This window comes from Babylonia areolata, chromosome 3 (genome assembly GCF_041734735.1).
Source record: "Babylonia areolata isolate BAREFJ2019XMU chromosome 3, ASM4173473v1, whole genome shotgun sequence".
Classification (NCBI taxonomy): domain Eukaryota; kingdom Metazoa; phylum Mollusca; class Gastropoda; order Neogastropoda; family Buccinidae; genus Babylonia; species Babylonia areolata.
Window position 1 is genome coordinate 48,016,415 of NC_134878.1, and position 19,941 is coordinate 48,036,355.

The 19,941-nt window shown below is 40.0% G+C and overlaps 2 protein-coding genes across 6 annotated transcripts in view; one reads left to right on the forward strand and one right to left on the reverse strand.

The window, feature by feature from the left end:
• Positions 1 to 4,821, forward strand: part of LOC143280039 (fizzy-related protein homolog) — a 34,029-nt gene extending 29,208 nt beyond the window's left edge. For all 4 annotated transcript variants that reach the window (XM_076584509.1, XM_076584510.1, XM_076584511.1 and 1 more), the window contains exon 14: positions 840 to 4,821. In XM_076584509.1, coding sequence (XP_076440624.1) covers positions 840 to 881 — 42 coding nt within the window. In that variant the 3' untranslated portion in view covers positions 882 to 4,821. The remainder of the gene's footprint in view (positions 1 to 839) is intronic.
• A 2,557-nt stretch (positions 4,822 to 7,378) lies between these two features.
• Positions 7,379 to 19,941, reverse strand: part of LOC143280040 (uncharacterized) — a 52,437-nt gene continuing 39,874 nt past the window's right edge. For both annotated transcript variants that reach the window (XM_076584514.1, XM_076584515.1), the window contains exons 11-16: positions 19,330 to 19,924; positions 18,185 to 18,364; positions 17,395 to 17,550; positions 16,889 to 16,970; positions 15,834 to 15,969; positions 7,379 to 14,667 (exon numbers count right to left, since the gene is read on the reverse strand). In XM_076584514.1, the coding sequence (XP_076440629.1) occupies positions 13,477 to 14,667; positions 15,834 to 15,969; positions 16,889 to 16,970; positions 17,395 to 17,550; positions 18,185 to 18,364; positions 19,330 to 19,924 (2,340 nt within the window). In that variant the 3' untranslated portion in view covers positions 7,379 to 13,476. The remainder of the gene's footprint in view (positions 14,668 to 15,833; positions 15,970 to 16,888; positions 16,971 to 17,394; positions 17,551 to 18,184; positions 18,365 to 19,329; positions 19,925 to 19,941) is intronic.

Consider the following 19,941-nt stretch of genomic DNA (forward strand, 5'->3'; position numbering starts at 1 on the left):
CTCAGTGAAGCCTCATCACACGGATTGTTTGATGTATTCAGGAGGGCAAATTCAATTTTTAATGTTTGATTATATTTCTTTTCACAGTAGTTTGTACGACTATAATTGGAAAGATACAGTTTTGTCTTTGCTTGTGGCGACGCATGCACATAACATGCAAACATTATTGAATGTTCTGGTGTTCACAAATAAAGGGTAGTCTTCAGGAATAAACCAGATTGTCAGATGTTTGGACTGTTTTCGGGTCATCGTCAGGTTAACAAAAATCATGTTGTCAGATTCTGTTAATTAATTTGTGGTTTAAAGATACGACACTCTTTCTTGTCCACATGAAAAGAAATGAAAAAGAAAAATTTTGACTCGCAAGTCTTAATCTCACTATTGGCTTGCTCACTGCATGTCATCATTAAAGAGATGGTATTGAATTAAGTTTACTACAATGAACTTGTTGAACTTCAGAAAATAGAGACATGATTTTCCGCTCTTTGTCCACCACCTTGCCTCTGAGTTGCTTTCTTTTGGAAGCTTTAGCATGCTGTAGATATATCTACTTTTATATGAAGTATCTGAGCAGTAAAGCCATGGAAAGATGGGAATAGGTTAAAAGTTTTCCAGAAATGAACATGTTTCTTTGATATTAACAGTGAAATTCCAATCAAATGTTGACAGTCCTGCCTAGCTGTGGTGGAAATAATTACATTTTGTTTATATTTAACAGTAAGCAAAAAAAAAAAAACCAAAAAAAAACCCACCTATGGATCTTAGTGGTATTTGAAAAAAAAAAATGGTATGGTTTTCTTGTTTGTATAAAAAAACAATGGATACGGGTTTTGTTACAGGAATCAAAGTCGGTTTTGAATCTCTTCACACGGATCCGATAGTGGCAGCAAGCCTAGTTGAATTGTATGATTGAAGATGGAAGAAAGTGCTACTATGCATAGGTGAGAAAGTTGAGATGGATGCTTGTTGGAAAGTGTGACGGAGTGTATGTGAAAAATTGTGTGTGTTTGTGTGTGTGTGTGTGTGTGAATGAAGGAATCTGTGTGCTTGTAGGATGATGCAGCTGTGGACATAAGAGAAAATGTGTGGGTTTGAGAAAAAAACCCAATGTGTTATTAAAAAGTGTAACAGAGGGAACGTGACAGAATGATCCAGTCCACAAGGGGTGGGGGAGTGACAGTTGGAAGCGTGGCCAGTGCATGGGAAAAATTGTGTTTGAAAGTTGAAGAAGTTGGATTCAGTGTTGAAAGTGGGTGCTGAGGAACTGTTGGTCGTCCCAACACTCCAGAGTGGAATAGAGTGAAGGACTTGTGCATGGAGTGTGTGTGAGCTGTACTGAATTGTGGATACACAGTGAAACCCTCACAAATCAAAAGAGTGCAATAAAGGGAGAGAGACAGGAGATGGACACTGCCTTAGAGTTGGAGATCATGGACTCTGCCTTGGTGTTGGAGATCATGCTCTTCCTTCCTTGTCATTGGAGTGGACTCGTCTTCATGTGTGAGAGGGCAGTCACCTCCTTGACTTGGGATTGGAACCGCTGTTCCTGCTGGGAGATGGGTTCTTCCTCTGTGCTGTTCACATGGCTGGTGAGGGCTGAACTGTTGAATGCTTCACCACGCCATGCCATTCCTAGTCAGGAATTGCCTTCTGTGTCACAGAGCAAGAAGGCATGAGTAAGCTGATTGTTGTGCTGCCTGTTGGCGGAGTTATGTTGCATAGTCTTTTTCCTCTGGAACTGTGGGCTGAAAAAAAACAAACCTGTGCCATTGTTGATGTTTCCTTTGCTCCAGATAGACTTGATTGTCTGAGTTTGGCAACTGTAACCAACCTTGGACAAAGCAGTTTTATAGATCTGTTAGGTTATATATTTTGTTTTGATTTGTATATATTGGAATAACTTGCTGTATAATTTTGACAATTTTTTTTTAAGAGCTACAATTTCTTGATTATAATTTTGTGATGAAAATGTAAAAACTTTTTCAAGTGTTAGAATAGGTCATTTGAAGGCAGACACTTTTGTTTTTTGCTTTAAAAAAAACAAACTGTCAGGACATATGTAATAGTATGAATCTTGTAGTACACATGGCTGAGGTAGCCATTAAAACTTTTCTTTTCTGAAGACAGGTTTTTCACAGGAGTTCATTCCTCATGTAGCAGTTCTGATTTGTCCAGCCTTCAAGATGAAGTGTAGGGTTGTGAACACTGACCATAGCCTCATTAACCCTGAAGGCAAGATCAGTTCTTGTGAGACTGTACACAGTGTGGTGCCTAGTCATCAGATAAGTGTATAGAGGTATGGGTGTTGTCATCATTGCTCAGTTGATGAACAGTACATATCAAACTGTTCGGTTGGCTTCTGAATATGCAGTGCCATTGGCAGAAATCAAATCATGTAACATAAGGGGAAGAGATTTGGGGGTTCTTAATGCCTTTTTCATCAGTTGTGAAGGCATCCATTTCACCAAGGGAATTGGCATTTCAGCCAGTGAGAATGATCTCTGGTGTGGACTTTTTCTGAATCGTAAAATCCAGCTATCTGCAGCTTCTCTCTGTCTCTGTCTTAGTTTTTCAAAACTCAAATCAGAGTAATAGTTTCTTGAAACTCAAAGTAATATAGAGTCTTCTACTCTTCCTGACTCTCACAATATGGTTTATGATGTGAAATTGTTACGCATAAATCAATTTCAGTGTATAGCAGTGGACAGACTCAAAGCTGGAACAAACACTTTTTTGTTTTTGTTTTGTTTTTTCAAGCCTGAAATTTTGCAGTTGGTTATGCATGAGATTCAGTTTTTGAAAAGACATATAGATATCTTCTATCCTGTTTTATATTATTAGTCTTCCTTTCTTTTTCTATTTTGCACAGTATAAATTTATATTATGACTTTTATGTTGATGGAAAATTGTGGGGTTGTACATGATACAGTATGCAGCTGTTACTGACTGTTTTGGCAAGGTTTGTCATTTTTATCCTTTCTTGTTTTCTTAAATTGCAAAATTTCGTTTACAAATTAAATGTATTTATTTCAAACTGAACCGGTGTGGACGTTTGTAACGAAACTACTCATTCAGTTAGAGTGAATTCTTAACATTGAATATAAAAACAGCATACTTTAATTCTACTCTTGATTCTTGGATGAAAAGGGAAAGAAACCCCTAAACGAAGCAAACAAGAGATCAGAATAAGACTTGATTAGAACTGATTTATGGACATTTGGTTTGAAAAACAAACACAAAACCTTCAGAACTTTGTGGTCCCCCTTACCCACTTCATAACCCCCTGTATCCCCATCCTTCCCTTTATTCAGTCTTCACTTTTCCTTTACTTACAAAGTGAGTGAATCAAGTGGGTATATGGTCAAGAGAAAGAAATGAAGCAGGCAGTTTGTTGTCTGGTATTATTCTTGAAATGGGTTGCACAGGAAAAGCATTCACTCACGAGATAGAGGAAGATAATTCTCAAGGAAAAAAAAAAAATCAGCAGCAGTAGGTATTGCATTTTCGTTGAGCATGGGTTTCTTACTCCATATGTTATTATATAATGACTGAAGAATGAAGCCTCCTTTAAGTTATTTTTTATTTTTTTTATTTTTATTTTTTTTACATTTCATTTTGGCTCTACCGTCCCAGACCACAGCAGTGGCCTTTGGAGCTGTGGACAGATTTGCATTTATCATTAATCAGACCATTGAAATGGTTTCTAGTTTGGAGACAGATGCATATCTTGTAAACATTTCTGCCCCAACCTTGATAGCATTTGTGGCCATTTGCTAGGCAGCCTTCAACCCATACATACATATCTGTACACGCTCGCACTCCCAAGGCTTTGGCTTTCAGTGTGAAACATTGTGTGACAGGAAAGTTCTTTCCCTTTGCCTTTGTGTATGACTACAGAAACATCAAAAGCAGAGACAAAAATCCTCGGAATGATTCTCTTGTTGCTTTTGATTCTTCATGTCTTTTTTTTTCTCTCTTTTTTTTGTATCCCAGTGTTAGTGTCAATTTTGATACCAATATAATAGTTGTAATGAATAAAGCTCCCGCCACCCCGCTCCTCCACAAACTCCAATCCCCATTCTGACATCAGGTGTAAATAGTTCCCCAGGGCTTTATTGCCAACCTTCTGGAGACTCTTTTTTTTTTCTTATCCCTTTTCAAGGAATAGCGCACACACACAAACAAAAAATCAAAATTGGGAGCTTGTTAAAGCAGATTTGTATCATAACAAAGTCAAAGATTTAGGGGAGATTTTTACTCTTTTTTTTATATTGTTTTATTTTATTTTATTTTTTGTGTGGGATTTTTGTCTTTTGTTTTGGGTTTTCCTTCTCAGTTTCTGTGTGCAGGAGCAAGTTGGTATTCTTTCTAAATTAGTTTTTTATATATTAATTATGTTTTTGACTTTGTGTCAGTTTAATGACCTTATTTTAGTTGTCCATGTACCTGTGTGAGTGTGTGTGGAGGGGTGCTCCATTATAAACTTTAACATTGCCAATTTTACTGGGAATACTTCGTCTAGTATGAATTTAAAAGATGGCTTAAAAATAAAAGACTTCTCTCCACACATTCCAATTATAATGATAGTACTCTTCCATTTTACTAATACATTTTTATTTTTTCTGGAAATTTTATCATTTTTATCTTGACATATTGATCAACAACAGTCATTTTTAAAAATCATTTTTAGTCAAAATAGTAACTTTTTGAATGCAGTATGGAAGCTACATTAATTTAGATATCTGATAGGTGCGGCAAAATTCTGCCATGTTAGGGACGAAACATTCATTAAAAGAAAGACTTCCTGTTAAAAAAAAAAGATGTGTTTTACTTCTAATGTGAAGACCTTGCACTTTACATTATTATTACAGGTTGTGTAGACCTTTAAAGCAGTGTGCTCGGTAACGTTTTGCATATATTTGTTTGCGCATTCCATTTGCGCATGTGGTACAGTTGGCTACTTCCATCTCAGACCTGCTAGCTGCTATGTGAGCGTAGCAGGCTACACTGAGCCTCAGAATGCTGTGCTAATAATAGAAATGCTACACTGAGTAGCAAAAATCATGTGGTGATTGATTCTGAGAGCAAACTGGTGTGAAAGTGGGTAATCAGTGTATGGTGTTTGTTGCACATACCAATAATTATCACTATAATATCAGCCAGCTTTTTGTTTTCTTGGCCTGAACGATTTGTCACTCAGTTGACATTTTTCTCCTCTAACGTTTTTTACACTATCGTCTTTCAACTGATTGGTTTCACTTGGTTCCAACTTGTTCATCATAAGAAAGTGAAGAAATGACAACCACACCATCATGTAAAGCTTACCACAATGTGAACTCGAACCACATGTTCCATGTTGTGTATCACTAGACTTACACTGAAACTGTCTCTGAAGTTTGGTCTGCCAGCTTGTCTACTTGTTGGTTTCTGTGTGGTGTGTTTGACAAGGATGTGGAGTTTTTGTTATGGAGTATTCGAGCTGTCATCCATGATTAAGTCAGGTAAATGATAGTTTGGTGGATTTGATCATAGCAGTTGTCAGTACATTGAAACAGTGAAATTCTGATCGATGTGGACAGGAAAACGTTCACACATCTGCACAAAACTAGTTTGACAATTTGAAAAGAGTTTGGGTGTTTTTGTTGTAAAGTTTCTAAACCAGAATGTTGTGATTCAAACAGGAAAGGGTTGAAGCATTTATGCATTGATAAATGTGAATCGATGTAAAATTTGTCTGGTTATTAAGATTTTGACATGCTTTATGATTGTGGCTGTCTTCAGTGGAGGTGTTCATTGTCCAGCACAAAACTTTTGAATGGCCATGTATGTATGTGTGTGAGTAGAGGATATGATTTGCGACAACTTATGTAGTTTACTCTGAATATTTTTTTTGTATTGTATTTTATAAATTTGATTTCTTGTTTCAATTAAAAATTTATATCTACTAACCTTCCCACTTTAAAAAGAAATCCAGATCCACCCTGCTTAGTCACTTGCACCCCTGCATTCACTTGATTTGCCTTTTCCCATCTATACTTTGACAGTCAGTCATTATAAAAGAAAATGATATATGACATATTCTTAAGTCTTGTTTTGTCGTGCCAGTTGTTGGTGCTGCTACTCTTAGACACTGTTTTGTTACTTTCACTCCAAGGTATCAAAAAATCTACTCTCAAGTATATTGAGGGGTTGGCTGTTCAGGTTGCTTGGCAAAGAAACCTTAGAAGCCAAAGTTGAAATTGAATACCATTTTTAAATATCTGGTGACTATTTGTTACCTCCTTTGTTTTTCTTCAGATTTATTAGTCATTGCATAACAATGCTATTCACTATTAGTAATATCACTACCTAAAGCTCTAGGTTTCAGTGCTAAGTAGTAAAATACAAACCTAAGACACCTGGCCCTTTAGTATGTATACAGACATTATGATAGATGGTCAGAAGAGCAGGAAAGAGCATTCAATTAATTTATTTCTAGATAGAGTTCATGAATACACAAGAAAGCTTGAAGGAGTTGATGACCCGAAGCGGCAGTGTAGACATGTGGGACAATGAGAGTGTGAGGGTGATGGTATGTGGGAGGTGAAGGTGGTGGTTGGACTAGGGATATCCTTGTGATAGTTTCCTAGTTTCTGCTGATTGGCTGCCATTGTTGGGGTCACTGAATAAAACATCTTGACCTGTCCTGGTGAACAGTGTGCAAGGTTTTCAGCACCAATCTGTCTCTCTTTCTCTCTGAACCTCATTGTTTGTCTCATTAACTGTTTCAGTGTGAATACATACATATACATATACATATATATATATATATATATATATAATTTTGAAAAAGAAAAAAAAAGTATTGGCATTTGATGATATCTGTTACTGACAGTTCAAGCAAGTTCATAAATCAAAAACTGTATCTGAAAAGACACCTGCAAAATGTTTACATGCCCAATTTGCATCAGTTGCTTCATGCTGTTTCAAAGTGTTTGAATATGCAAGTTGTCCAAGCACCCAAAGTTATCTTTGAGAAAACAAAGGATATGGAAATCTAGAGAGCATTTTAGGTCTGGCCTACTTAGTGACTCAATGTGTTGATCAGGTTATGAGAGCCAACCATACATATCTTATATGATTAAAATATTGATCTAAAATGAAATAACAGAAAATCAAATGAGTTACTGCAATAAACTAGATACACAGAAAGCAAATTAGTGAAATAAAAACAAAGGGAAAAAAAAGGAAAGAAAAACAAAACAAACTGAAATAAAATTGATGGTTGTTAAAAATATTGTAAAGTTTGTTTATTAACATTGAATTTTGATGAATAAAAAGGGTCAAAGGACTTACAAGACAATCAAATCTAAGTAAACTATGGGAGGGGGGGAAAAAAAGCAAGTGTTCAAAAACACCGTGAAGTAAACTTCACAGGTTCTTTATACTTCTATTATGCTAAACAGAGAACCAGCCAACACGAACACCAAGAGTGGTTTCAGACAAGAGAAAACATTCAGTCAGTGATTCACTCATACAAACTGGCAGCAAGGCAGCACTGCATTTCTTAAGTGCTATACTAACCTTACCAACCCACTATCATTAACCTCATTGGTACCTAACAATAACTTCAGAAAGGAGTGGGGGAAAAAAGACTTAAACAAGAGAGGCAAGGCCTTCAAGACTCACTTGTGACTGATAGTAAAACACACAAGCTTTTTATGTATTGAGTATAATTTCAAAATGTAATGTTTAAGGTGAGAAAGATCAGTTTAAAGCAAATTAAGTCCCCTAGCATAATTACAGAGTAATTTCCCTTTTTTACTATCTGCACCAAAACGTTTGCAAAATAAATAAAACTTCCATGCTTAGCAAAAAGTTCCTGTTTGAACAAAAAATGATAATAATGACTGCTCTTGTTGTTAGGTCAGAATATCAGATCAATGTGCCAAGTTTAGAGAATACAAAAAATATAAATATAACAGTAAATGCAGTTTGCATATAATTAGGCTTCATTATTTATTTTTTTGTGCCCATCCCAGAGGTGCAATATTGTTTTAAACAAGATGACTGGAAAGAACTGAATTTTTCCTATTTTTATGCCTAATTTGGTGTCAACTGACGAAGTATTTGCAGAGAAAATGTTAAAGTTTACCACGGACACACACACACACACACACACAGACAACCGAACACCGGGTTAAAACATAGACTCTGTTTACACAAGTGAGTCAAAAAACTCCCCCCAAAAGATAACACTTACTTGCACAACATAGTCTCACCCCTCCCAATCAGGTAGGCTTGGAATGAGTGCTTATATGATTTTTGTAGTTCTCAAGCACATGGGGGAAAACTAAGGCTGATTAGGAACTGAAGCTTTTATTATTTACCCGTATAAGGGAAACCACACCATAAGATCCACAAGACCTGCATCATTACTTCCCTTCATACTTGTGCATTGTGTTCACACACATGGAGGTTTCACGCGCACACTTTCTATACATCATGGGAACATCACAACATGAAGACACGTGGTTGTGTCACCTGACATCACAGTCCACAGCCACTGTGACTCAGTTCACCGAGTTAGATCTTTGCTGAATTAATTGTTTGTTGGATTATCTGCCAGCTGAGTTTGCTGCTGCTTGCTGGGTTTGCTGCTTGCTGAGTGGATAAGCTGCTTGTTGGGTCTGGATGAAGGGGTTGACAAGACTAGGGTCCACTTCCAAGGAACATCAAACAGAAAGGCAGCCGAACTTGGGCCAAGTCAGCAAGGAGAAACTATTGAGGGGGGTACATGTTACTGAACGCACAGAGCGGGCGCTCACCCTGGGTACATCCATCTACGTCCACGTCTTCCTGAGGGATCTGCATTTGGGGACAGCCTTTCCCCTGCATAGGTCTGCATGGCTGTCAGCTGAGGACAGCTGCTTCCTATCCAACTGGTCTGCTTGCCGTAAGACCAACAATTTGCATTGAAAGTATCACATTTCCTCTCGCCACCACTTTCACTATCAATGCAACTGCCTCCAAACACCAACAACAAAACACAACAGACTAACTATACCTTATTAAGCAACCAATGAGACCGATCTTGGCAAGCATCTGGATAGCTAAGCAGGCATGCACACAATACTTCATGTTTTGCTCAGAAACAATTTTTATCTTTAATTCACTTGAAAAGTTACACTCAGTGGAAAAAGCTTGCATCATACAAAGACAAATCCAAGAACTTGTATGAAATCAGTAGGTATTGAATGAAACCTGGAATTCATGAAAGGAGGGAAAAACTTTGGAAAAAACAAACTCCAACTGGACGTTCTTTGAGTCGTGCATATGTTGGCAATGTAAAACTACTCATGTCAATGACTTAGTTTGCTTTTTTGTATGATAAAATGTTGGATTCATTGGATCTCATTTGGAGTGCGTAAACCCAACAGGGAATCCTTATTTGACAAAAAAGGATTTCACATTCGAAAAAAGTATAAAGAGCATCATACAAAAATTGAGCAAATAACATTCAAACAATCGTGATTTAGATGTCTATCATGGTTTTGTTCAAAATGTTTTAATCTGAATGTAAAATAGGTAAGTTTTTTTTAAATTTTTATACAAGATACAATAATACTTGATTAATAGAGAAACTGTTGACATGTTTGCAGATGAAAAGGAGAATTATGCATTGAGCTCTCCACAAAATTTGACCATGCTCACACATTCCAACGTAATACTTATTCATAGTAAATTACACTAACGCTTAAATAATACATATTATGCCCCGCCACTGATCTAGAGTGTATTGATACCCAATGTAAAAAAACCCAACAACGCCAAAACAAAAAACAAACAAACAAAAACATTACATATAAAATATTTGATTTAATAATTACATATACCCAAGATATGCAATCATACACAATACAAATACAGAAAAAGCAGAGTGCGCACATTACTTATAATCTAAAATGATGATTAAATACATAACAAAATACAATGCGTATGTAGTCAACAAAACGTGTCTGGTCGCCCCGAGCTGAGCGCGGCGCCACACAGGCATGTGTTTAATGAAACTGATCATGGTGTGGGTTGCAGCAATGGCGCTGTGTCTGTCGAATCAAGCTGTAAAAATAAGAAAGGATGTGGGTAAGGAAATGTCTTAAGGCATATACAGGAACACCATATCCAACAGATGCATATTCATGTCCACTTGCACTGCAATAGAAAATGTCAATTTGGCTCCGAATGCAGACTTACCACTTTAAAGTCCACCTCGAGGTCTTCATGTGGATCAAAACTGTAGCAAACTTCTAAAAGTGTTGACAAGCGATATATTATTTTAAAGTTGAAAGTTAAATTGTATTCCCCTTCGTCTTTTATTTCTATCAGTTCTTTTATTCTTCCTGTACTTTCTTCTGCTTCTCAACTATCATAAACATATTTTGTGTTCTGTGTGGGAAATAGCAAAAATGGGGTCTTGTCCAAGTTAAGTCTGGTGGATATTACTGATTCATTTGGTTTCAGTTATATACCTAACTGATCACATTTTCAAAATGCAGTCGGATTTGGTACTGGGTGCTGCATGTACTTTGCTTTTGTAAATCGGTTGAATTGAATGCGTACTGTTACAAAATTACAAACGCTTAATTGATAAAACCCATGTTGACACAATAACGCTGACTGTTTTCACAAAGACATCCATTTATATATCATCGTCCGCCGTTTATCATTGTACATTGTGAAAAAAGGGTTTCAGAATACAAAACTCCTATAAGCGCATGCATGATGAAACACCACAAAAAATACCGATGAATTATACAAACACGTCCAGCACAATTATGAACACATGTTTGTCACCGAGTCAGTAAATGAATTTGCGTAACACGACTGCATGAGATCAGCAAAGCATTGAAAACATCACATGCAAACCACCTTTTCTTGTCTGGTCGTTTGTCTGTCTCTTTGTACATATAAACGCAACTGTGATTTACAAAAAAAAAAAAAAAAAAGAAAAAAAGAAAAGAAAAAAAGACAACCTGGATCTTTCTGGCAAGAGACAAGAGACATACACACAAAAGAAAACAGATTCCAAGAAACAAACCATGCAACTTCCACCAGCTTGTGCAATTCGATTGACATATACAAACCAGTGCATGTGTCTTCAAAACAGCATTGGCTGTTATACTCACAGAGCCCCCTCTTCCATCCAGAAATATACCACCACCATCATAGAATAGAATATAATAGAACAGAATAGAATAGAATATGTCTATTACCAAGTGTACCAGGGTCACAATGAATATTGGGGAGGGGAGGGGTGGGGATAGTACGTAAGATACGAACATAAATTGAAAATCATACACAGATACAGTAGAAATTAGGATACATACAAGTGCATATCAATATAAAAACGTGTGCATACTCACACATGCACGCACTGCACACACACACACACACACAAACTCTCTCTCTCATGTTTGAACAGAAGCTGCATATTACGTGTGGATGGGGCTGATGACTAGATCTTCAGGTAGATGGTTGTTGATTATTGTTACCACCATAATGCATTGTGGAATCAAAGAAGGGGGCCATACTATGATTTCTCACAGTTTGCTGGATGGCAGCTTACAGACTGGTTGTCAGGTCATCAGCAGTGCCCCTACGGACTTCAGACTATGGGATAGCAGGAGAACTTATCGACTGGAAAGCCGGCATTTTGCTATGTGTGTCTTCTTAGTGCTTTTTATCTTTATTAAAAAAAAAAAAAAGTCTGAAGAAGTCGACACGTGTTGAAGAGAGGGACATGTTTGGATTGTATCGTCCATTGAGCAGGATTCTGTTAAACTGAGCGTTGCGTTGCATTGTTGTATGATTTCACTGTTTTAGTTTTTGTATTTGTATTTCTTTTTATCACAACAGATTTCTCTGTGTGAAATTCGGGCTGCTCTACCCAGGCAGAGCGCGTCGCTACACTACAGCGCCACCCATTTTTGGTGTTTTTTTTCCTGCGTGCAGTTTTATTTGTTTTTCCAATCGAAGTAGATTTTTCAACAGAATTTTGCCAGGAACAACCCTTTTGTTGCCATGGGTTCTTTTACGTGCGCTAAATGCATGCTGCACACGGGATCTCGGTTCATCGTCTGATCCGAATGACTAGCGTCCAGACCACCACTCAAGGTCTAGTGGAAGGGGAGAAAATATTGGCGGCTAAGCCGTGATTCGAACCAGCGCGCTCAGATTATCTCGCTTCCTAGGCGGATGCGTTACCCCTAGGCCATCACTCCACATGCCTGGTGCCACATCCGTTTCAGTCACTTCCAGGAATTCTACCTTGAAAAACCCGGTCTCCTTCAGTTGAGACCTGTTGACTGGTAGAGTGATGATGATAGCGGTACTTCCCTTTTTCTTTTCTTGTGTAAGATAATAAAGTACACTTGATTTGACTTGACACATACTGCTGCAAAGCGATACAATTGCTGTAAACGCTGCCACTACACGCACACACACACCAACCCCCGCCCCCCCACACACAAAAACAACAAAACAAACAAAAAACCAAAAACACACACAAAAAAACCAAAACCAAACAAAACAAACAAACAAACAAAAAAATCCGAAGATGATGAGGATAAAACAAATACAAATCACAGTCAAATTCAGGATACTGCTACCTTTACAACTATTGTCACTGCCAGGTGAATCCTTACAATTGTGATTCATGATGATGCAAATCTGAATGATGTTTTGAGTGTACCAGTAAATGCAGTGCACGTCTCTGGATGTGTTACAAAAGCTTTCGCAGCTTTGAGAAAGACAGGGATGGAGAGAGCCACCGACCCAATTGTTTTCTTTTTTTCTTTATTTGTTTATTCTTGAAATATTTTTTTTATATTGCAAAACTATTTGACACGAAAATGGTTGGATTCATTCGACGACTGCTCGCACGTGCCACAGAAATGGAAGGGAGGTTACTCATCTTCCAGCGAAATCCACTTTTTGCCCTTGTGGAAGTCCCCATCATCTATGAGTGGTCAATTGTTGGTTCCGGATTTCTTAGTCCTACAATGCAGTCAAAGTGGAGAAGACTAGCAATGTGAAAATTAATCCTCCATTGTTCCCTTTCACTTCCCCTGTCACAGGTCTGTCTGTCTGTGGTTGTTTTTATTCATTAATGTTTATTTGTCTTTCTTCTGCGTTCTTTCTTTCAGCTTAACTTTTCTCTCTTTATCCTTGCTTTTGTTTTCATTCCTTCTCTCTCTTACAAACTGTATAGCCATTGGCTACGAAGTGTCACCAGACTATTACATGGCATGTTCGTGGATCGGCAAAGAACAAGCGTGTTTCGGGAGTTTCCATTGACTGGTTGGTGCAACGTAATAGGACTTCCACCCACCAACACAAAACATGAAGCCTTCTCCCCTTCACAGACGTATGTCTACATACATACACTTGTCAGTGGTGGAGTATGGAGAGGACTGGACGCTCCAAGACCAGAGCATTTCACAGGGGAACGTAGGAAGAGTTTTCCGCCGAGGCCTCTTCCATGGAGACACTGGAATCATTGTCCACTAAGAAATCGTCCATGGGAGTATAGGGTTCGTTATCTGCTGAATCCTGACCCATGGGGATATAGGCATTATCTTGTTCTCCTGCCTGGTCCATCGGGACACAGGAAACATCACTGGCTGCCCGCTGTGTGGGGACAAAGGAAACGATTGTTTCAACCACATGTTCCAAAGGAGAGTAGGAACTCCCGCCTTCCAGGTCATCTGCCAGTGCTTGTTCCACAGGGATACAGCACCTTTCTCCTTGACCCGTCTTCCTGGTTGGAAAGCACTCACTGCAATCTGTATCTGTCTGGCAGTAAAGGACACAACAGGAGTCGAGCTGTGGAGAAAGAAAGACGTGCTTCGCGTGTCTGGGGCCAGCCGACGATCCGCACGAACAGGGGGACGTAGCAGTGCCGTCCGGACCCTCCAACGACTTGTCAGTGTCTGCAGTTTTGGAACCTGCCTCACAGAGAGGCGTGTGGACTGAAGGCGACTCTGGATCCTCATGCCACAGTGTGTACGGGTGCGACGGGGAGTCAGCGTTCACGTACTGGAACTCGGAGTCTTCCTCACGTTTGTCTGTTAGCGCTGGTTGCTTTGAAGATTCGTACCACTGGAAGCGTTTCTTATCTTGCCCAGAAAGCTTCTCGTTCTGTTGCTTATCCTCTTTACCCAAACGTCTACCGTGAACGCATGTCTGTACATGTTCTTCAGACGAGTTTTCTGAGTCAGAGTCCGAGCTGAAAGAACTGGAACTGGTCCATGACCAGGATGGTTTTGGAGGACCCTGACCCAAACCCAGTGGCTTGGGTGGTGACGTGCCCCTGTCGAGCTCGGGAACCGGCCGGAGGTTGGGGATGAAGCGACCTCTGCCGGCCCCGGGCACCGTGTCCCCAGCAGAACCAAGCAGAGGGTCTTTCTCCACTTCCTCCTCGTCATCACCAGCACCACCAGAGGTCATCGTTTTGGGGGGAGGTCTCATCGGGGCGGGCTCAGTGGCCTGAGGTTCTCGGTTGGCTGTTGGGCCGATGAAGTCATCTGATCTGGCACTGTTCTCTTCAAAAGCGGAGTCCGTGGATGACATAGAACCTTGCTGTCGCGAGGTGGTGGGGACCAGAGCAACTTCAGACTCCAGACAACTCTGAAAAACATTTCGCATCATGTCAGACTGAACACTTGTTACTGCTTTCTACGACTCTGAAAAACATTTCGCATCATGTCAGACTGAACACTTGTTACTGCTTTCTACGACTCTGGAAAACATTTCTCATCATGTCAGACTGAACACTTGTTACTGCTTTCTACGACTCTGAAAAACATTTCGCATCATGTCAGACTGAACACTTGTTACTGCTTTCTACGACTCTGAAAAACATTTCGCATCATGTCAGACTGAAACACTTGTTACTGCTTTCTAGACTGAAAAACATTTCGCATCATGTCAGACTGAACACTTGTTACTGCTTTCTACGACTCTGGAAAACATTTCGCATCATGTCAGACTGAAACACTACTTTCTATGGTACCATACCCTTTAGAAAACCTTACTCCCAGTCAGTCTAGCACAGTAAGTAAGTGAACAGGTTTGTAAATATGTTAGTACGTACGTAACGAAGACGGAAAGAAACATGCAAGCAACTGGGAGGCAGGCTGGTAAACACCTAAGATAATTATCAGGAAATTAAATTAGTTTAAAAAAAAGTCACACAGAAAGACAAACAAAAGTGTCACAAGGTTAGACAAACAAAAGTAGCTCCCCTCCAACAAACACAAACACAAGGAGCACATCAACATACAGAATCCGGCAACTTGACACCACAATCTGAGCTGAACGAATGTATAAACATATCAAGACAGATTTGTTCAAGTTTCTTTTCATTATAAAAGTCAACAAGTCAAAAGACAGATAAATACAAAAAAAAGAAGAAAGATCCTAAGAAACGCATAAAAAATGTGTGAATACATGAATAATCAAAATAAGCGCAATGTTTTCTTTTAATCATAAAAGTTAGCAAGTCAAAAGATAGATGAAAAAAATAAAGATCTGAACTTAAGAAACGCATAAATAAATGCATGAACACATACAATAACGGCATGAATGAACGAACAATAAATACAAAAATATATAAATGTATAAAATGAGAATGCATACATGGATAAACGAACAAAAACAATTGAATAAATGCATAACTAAATAAATACACAACTAAATAAAAACACAACTAAATCAATAAACGAATACATAAATGAATGGAGAGAAAAAAAGAAGAAAAAAAAAAAAGAATAAATGTATATCCGCTCTGATACCTCACTGACAGGAAAACGGAGCTGTGCAGTGGCGGAGGCCCCGTTACCAGCACTTAACACGTTGCCGTTCTGCAGAGTGAAGTCCAGTTTGGAGAAGCGCTTACGCTTCTCCCTCAAGTTCCCACAGAACCAGCGACTGGAACAACGACCAACTTGTGTTGTGTTGTGTTGTGTTGTGCAAACAAGTAAACAAACTAAATAGCCATATTGGAAATGTTGGAAATACTTTAGGAATACAGACACACGTAGACAGAATCACACTGACACAAGCTCATGTATGTACGCATGTGCGCGCGCACACACACACACACACAAACTAATAAACAAACAAAAAATACACACACGCACGCACGCACACTCACACACACACCTGCGCAACAGACAAACAGACACAGACATATACACGCCAGACTGGAAGACAGCCAAACAGAATTTTATTGAGCAGGCCTACTTGAATGTATTTTTGACAATTTCCAGACTTTACCTTTCATTGCAAAGGGTTCACTGTAGAGTCCCATTGTCACAGTTGTTGTGTCTTGTTCCCCCAGCCCCCCTCCCCCACCCCCACATCATTTTCATTATGTTCTTTGGCTTCTTTCTTTCGTTTTTCTTTTTTCACCCTCTCTCTCTCCCTTTCCACACACGCACGCACGCACGCACGCACACGTACGAATGATGAACCCATGCCTAAAACCAGCGGTAAGTGGGCCCTACCACTGATCTAAAAATATAAACATAGCAGTGGGCTCTACCCAGGTGGGCAGTCTGTTGTGCAACTGACTCCATGTGTTTGTAAAGCGCGATATAATAACGATAATGATGATAATAACAACAAAAATAACAACAACAATTTAAAAAGCAACAACAAGAACAAACATGAACAACAACAATAAGAATCATAATGACTACGATGATGATGATACTACTACTACTTATGATGATGATGATTATAAAAATAATAATGATGATAATAATAATAATAATAATGATAACGATCCATTTCTTCTTTCAGTTTCATGGAAAGATGTAAACTTGAAAGTCCATGAATTACTCACACACAGCAGCCGACAACCACCACCACCAGAACGGCCACCCCAGACAGCACGGCAGCCAGGGCGCTGAAAGCGCTGTCCACCGCTGCACAGGAAGTGGACGATAAACTATACCCATTGCAGATGAATGAAGAACAGTCCTTTCACACTATTCTCTGCCATTACCTAAAAAAACAAACACTGTTTAAAACTCCTCTGATTTGGATATTTGTTGATTTTTATTCATAATAGTTTTGTTGTTGTTTGTTTGATGGTTTTTTTCTTTTCTGACAACCATCACCTTTGGTTGCGCATAGTTATTGTTACTTGTTTTTGTTCTGCCCCCCTTATCCCCGGCCGAAGATTCTAGAGAATAAAAACAAATCATACACACACACACACACACACACACACGCACACATTGACACACACACACAAACAAGCAAGCTCATGTATGCACACATACACACACACACATGCGCGCGCTGTGTGTGTGTGTGTGTGTGTGATGGGTCTGTGCAGGGACATACCCAGATTCTTGTAGAGAAACCACTCTTTGTGCCAGTCGCCCCAGCCACGGTGAGACAGCAGCTTGACGCACAAGGTGTAGTTGTTGCCCCTTTTCAAGTTGGTCAGACGCAGTTCTCCCCTCATGGCGCCACCGGTGTGGGCTTGCAGGCTGATGTCTTGAAACAAAGTCACAGGTTTCGTGCTGGTGGTCAGTGATGCAGGTGGAAGGCAGGGGAGGGGTGTGTGGAGTGTGTATGGCTATCGTTTATAGTCTTGAAGACCCAACAAAACGTATGCATGGCTGCTGTTGTTTTTGTTTTTTTAAGTCTCGAAGACATAACCAAAGCTATGGACGGCTATTGTTTATTGTCTTGAAGACCTACCGTAAACTACGTATGGCTATTACTTGTAGTCTTCAAGACCTAACAAAAACTATGGACCGCTACTGTTTATAGTCTTGAAGAGAAAAACCAGCAAACAATCCGAAACTCCTATTCTACGTCCAATTCACTCCCCCCAAAGAAATAAAACAAGAAACAAAAAAAACTTTCATTTCAAAACTTTCATTTAGATGGGAAGATACATAATTTACGTATCTACATACACACACACACACACACACACACACACAGTTTGGCCTCTAATCTGATATAGGTGCTACATAAGTATCATCGATATCTATCAATAATAACGCAAATCCACACAATGGCGTACACACACACACACACACATATATATATATACATATATATATATATATATATATATATATATAAATATATATGTATATACATATTTGTTTTCTATTACTTGTCGCTCCCAGAACGGCGGCGGCAGAACAGTTTGTGGGCGCGGTGCCATGGGTGAGCTGGGCCAGGAGAGGTCTGCCAGCCGGATGGTCAGTCCTGCTGCACAGGCTCTGTACAGTCACATCCACCGTGCCGGGCGTCATCGTCTCCGGCCTGACCTTCACCTCTGCCAGTGGGGCCACTGGCCACACACACACACACACACACACACAGACATGCATGTACATAGAGTCACGCAGACATACAGACAGTCATACAATCAGGCGGACAGACAACAAACATACACACAACACAAACACACACACAGTAAACCAGTCGTGAGCATCCATCGTTAATAACACCCACCCACCCACACACTCACACCCACACGTGCACACACACGCACGCGCGCACACACATACACACGCACATACAGCAAACCAGTCGTGAGCATCCATTTGTTAATAATAATAATAACAACAACAACAATAACAACAATAATACTAATAACAACAACAATAATAATAATGGTGATTATAATGATTATACAGACTGACGCTGACACCTCACAGACACGGAGCACATGGAGTTTACAAGTAAAGTTATTGCCTGAATACCTATCCATATCCATACAAGCATTCTTCTTCTTCTTCTTCTGTGTTTGTGAGCTGCAACTCCCACGTTCACTCGTATGTACACGAGTGGGCTTTTACGTGTATGACCGTTTTTACCCCGCCATGTAGGCAGCCATACTCCGCTTTCAGGGGTTGTATGCTGGGTATGTTTTTGTTTCCATAACCCACCGAACGCTGACATGGATTACAGGATCTTTAACGTGCGTATTTGATCCTCTGCTTGCGTATACACACGAAGGGGGTTCAGGCACTAGCAGGTCTGCACATATGTTGACCTGGGAGATCGTAAAAATCACCACCCTTTACCCAGCAGGCGCCGTCGCCGTGATTCGAACCCGGAACCCTCAGACTGAAAGTCCAACGCTTTAACCACTCGGCTATTGCGCCCGTCATACATGCATTCAAGTTGCACGACAATTCATACTCCAGAAAAAGCACACACACACACACACACACAAGCGCGCGTGCACACACATACAGACACACAGGGAGAGAGAGAGAGAGAGAGAGAGAGAGAAGAAGCGACTCCTACCTCCATACTCTTCATAGTGACACTGATTCCACACCAGACGTCCGATCCCAAACTCTTCGTCCCAGTCCTCCCCATACCCCACAGAAGGTTCCGATCCAACTTCAGCGCTGGAATTCAGGGCTGTAGAATCATAGTCCAAGCTGTGGCTTTGGTTTGCACGGGAGTTGGCTCTGGCACGGATAGGGCTCCTGCGCAAAGCCAGACCCTTTGCTGTCCTCTCCGGACTGCTGCCCAATCCATGAGAAACACACTCCGGCCCATTCTCAGATCCGGATCTCCTGATCGGATCGGATTTACTCCCACCATCCGTACTGTTTCTGAAACCTGTGCCGTTAGTAAAATCGGCGTCAGCGTCGTCCAACTCGGACCCAGAATCCAAATCGGCGATGTTGTCATCATCACCATCATCGTCAAAGTCTGCATCGTAATCGAAGTTGTAGTCAGAGTTTGTGTCGTTGTCGCTGCTGGGGTCTTGTAGGCGTACGGCAAAGTGCAGGCGGCAGCGCTGGCACCGCTGATTCTGGTTGAACAGGTGTTTGGGGAGGAGCTTCTTCTGGACCTCTGGCCTCTCAACTTCGTCCTCCTCCACGTCAGTCTGCATGTGTGTGTGTG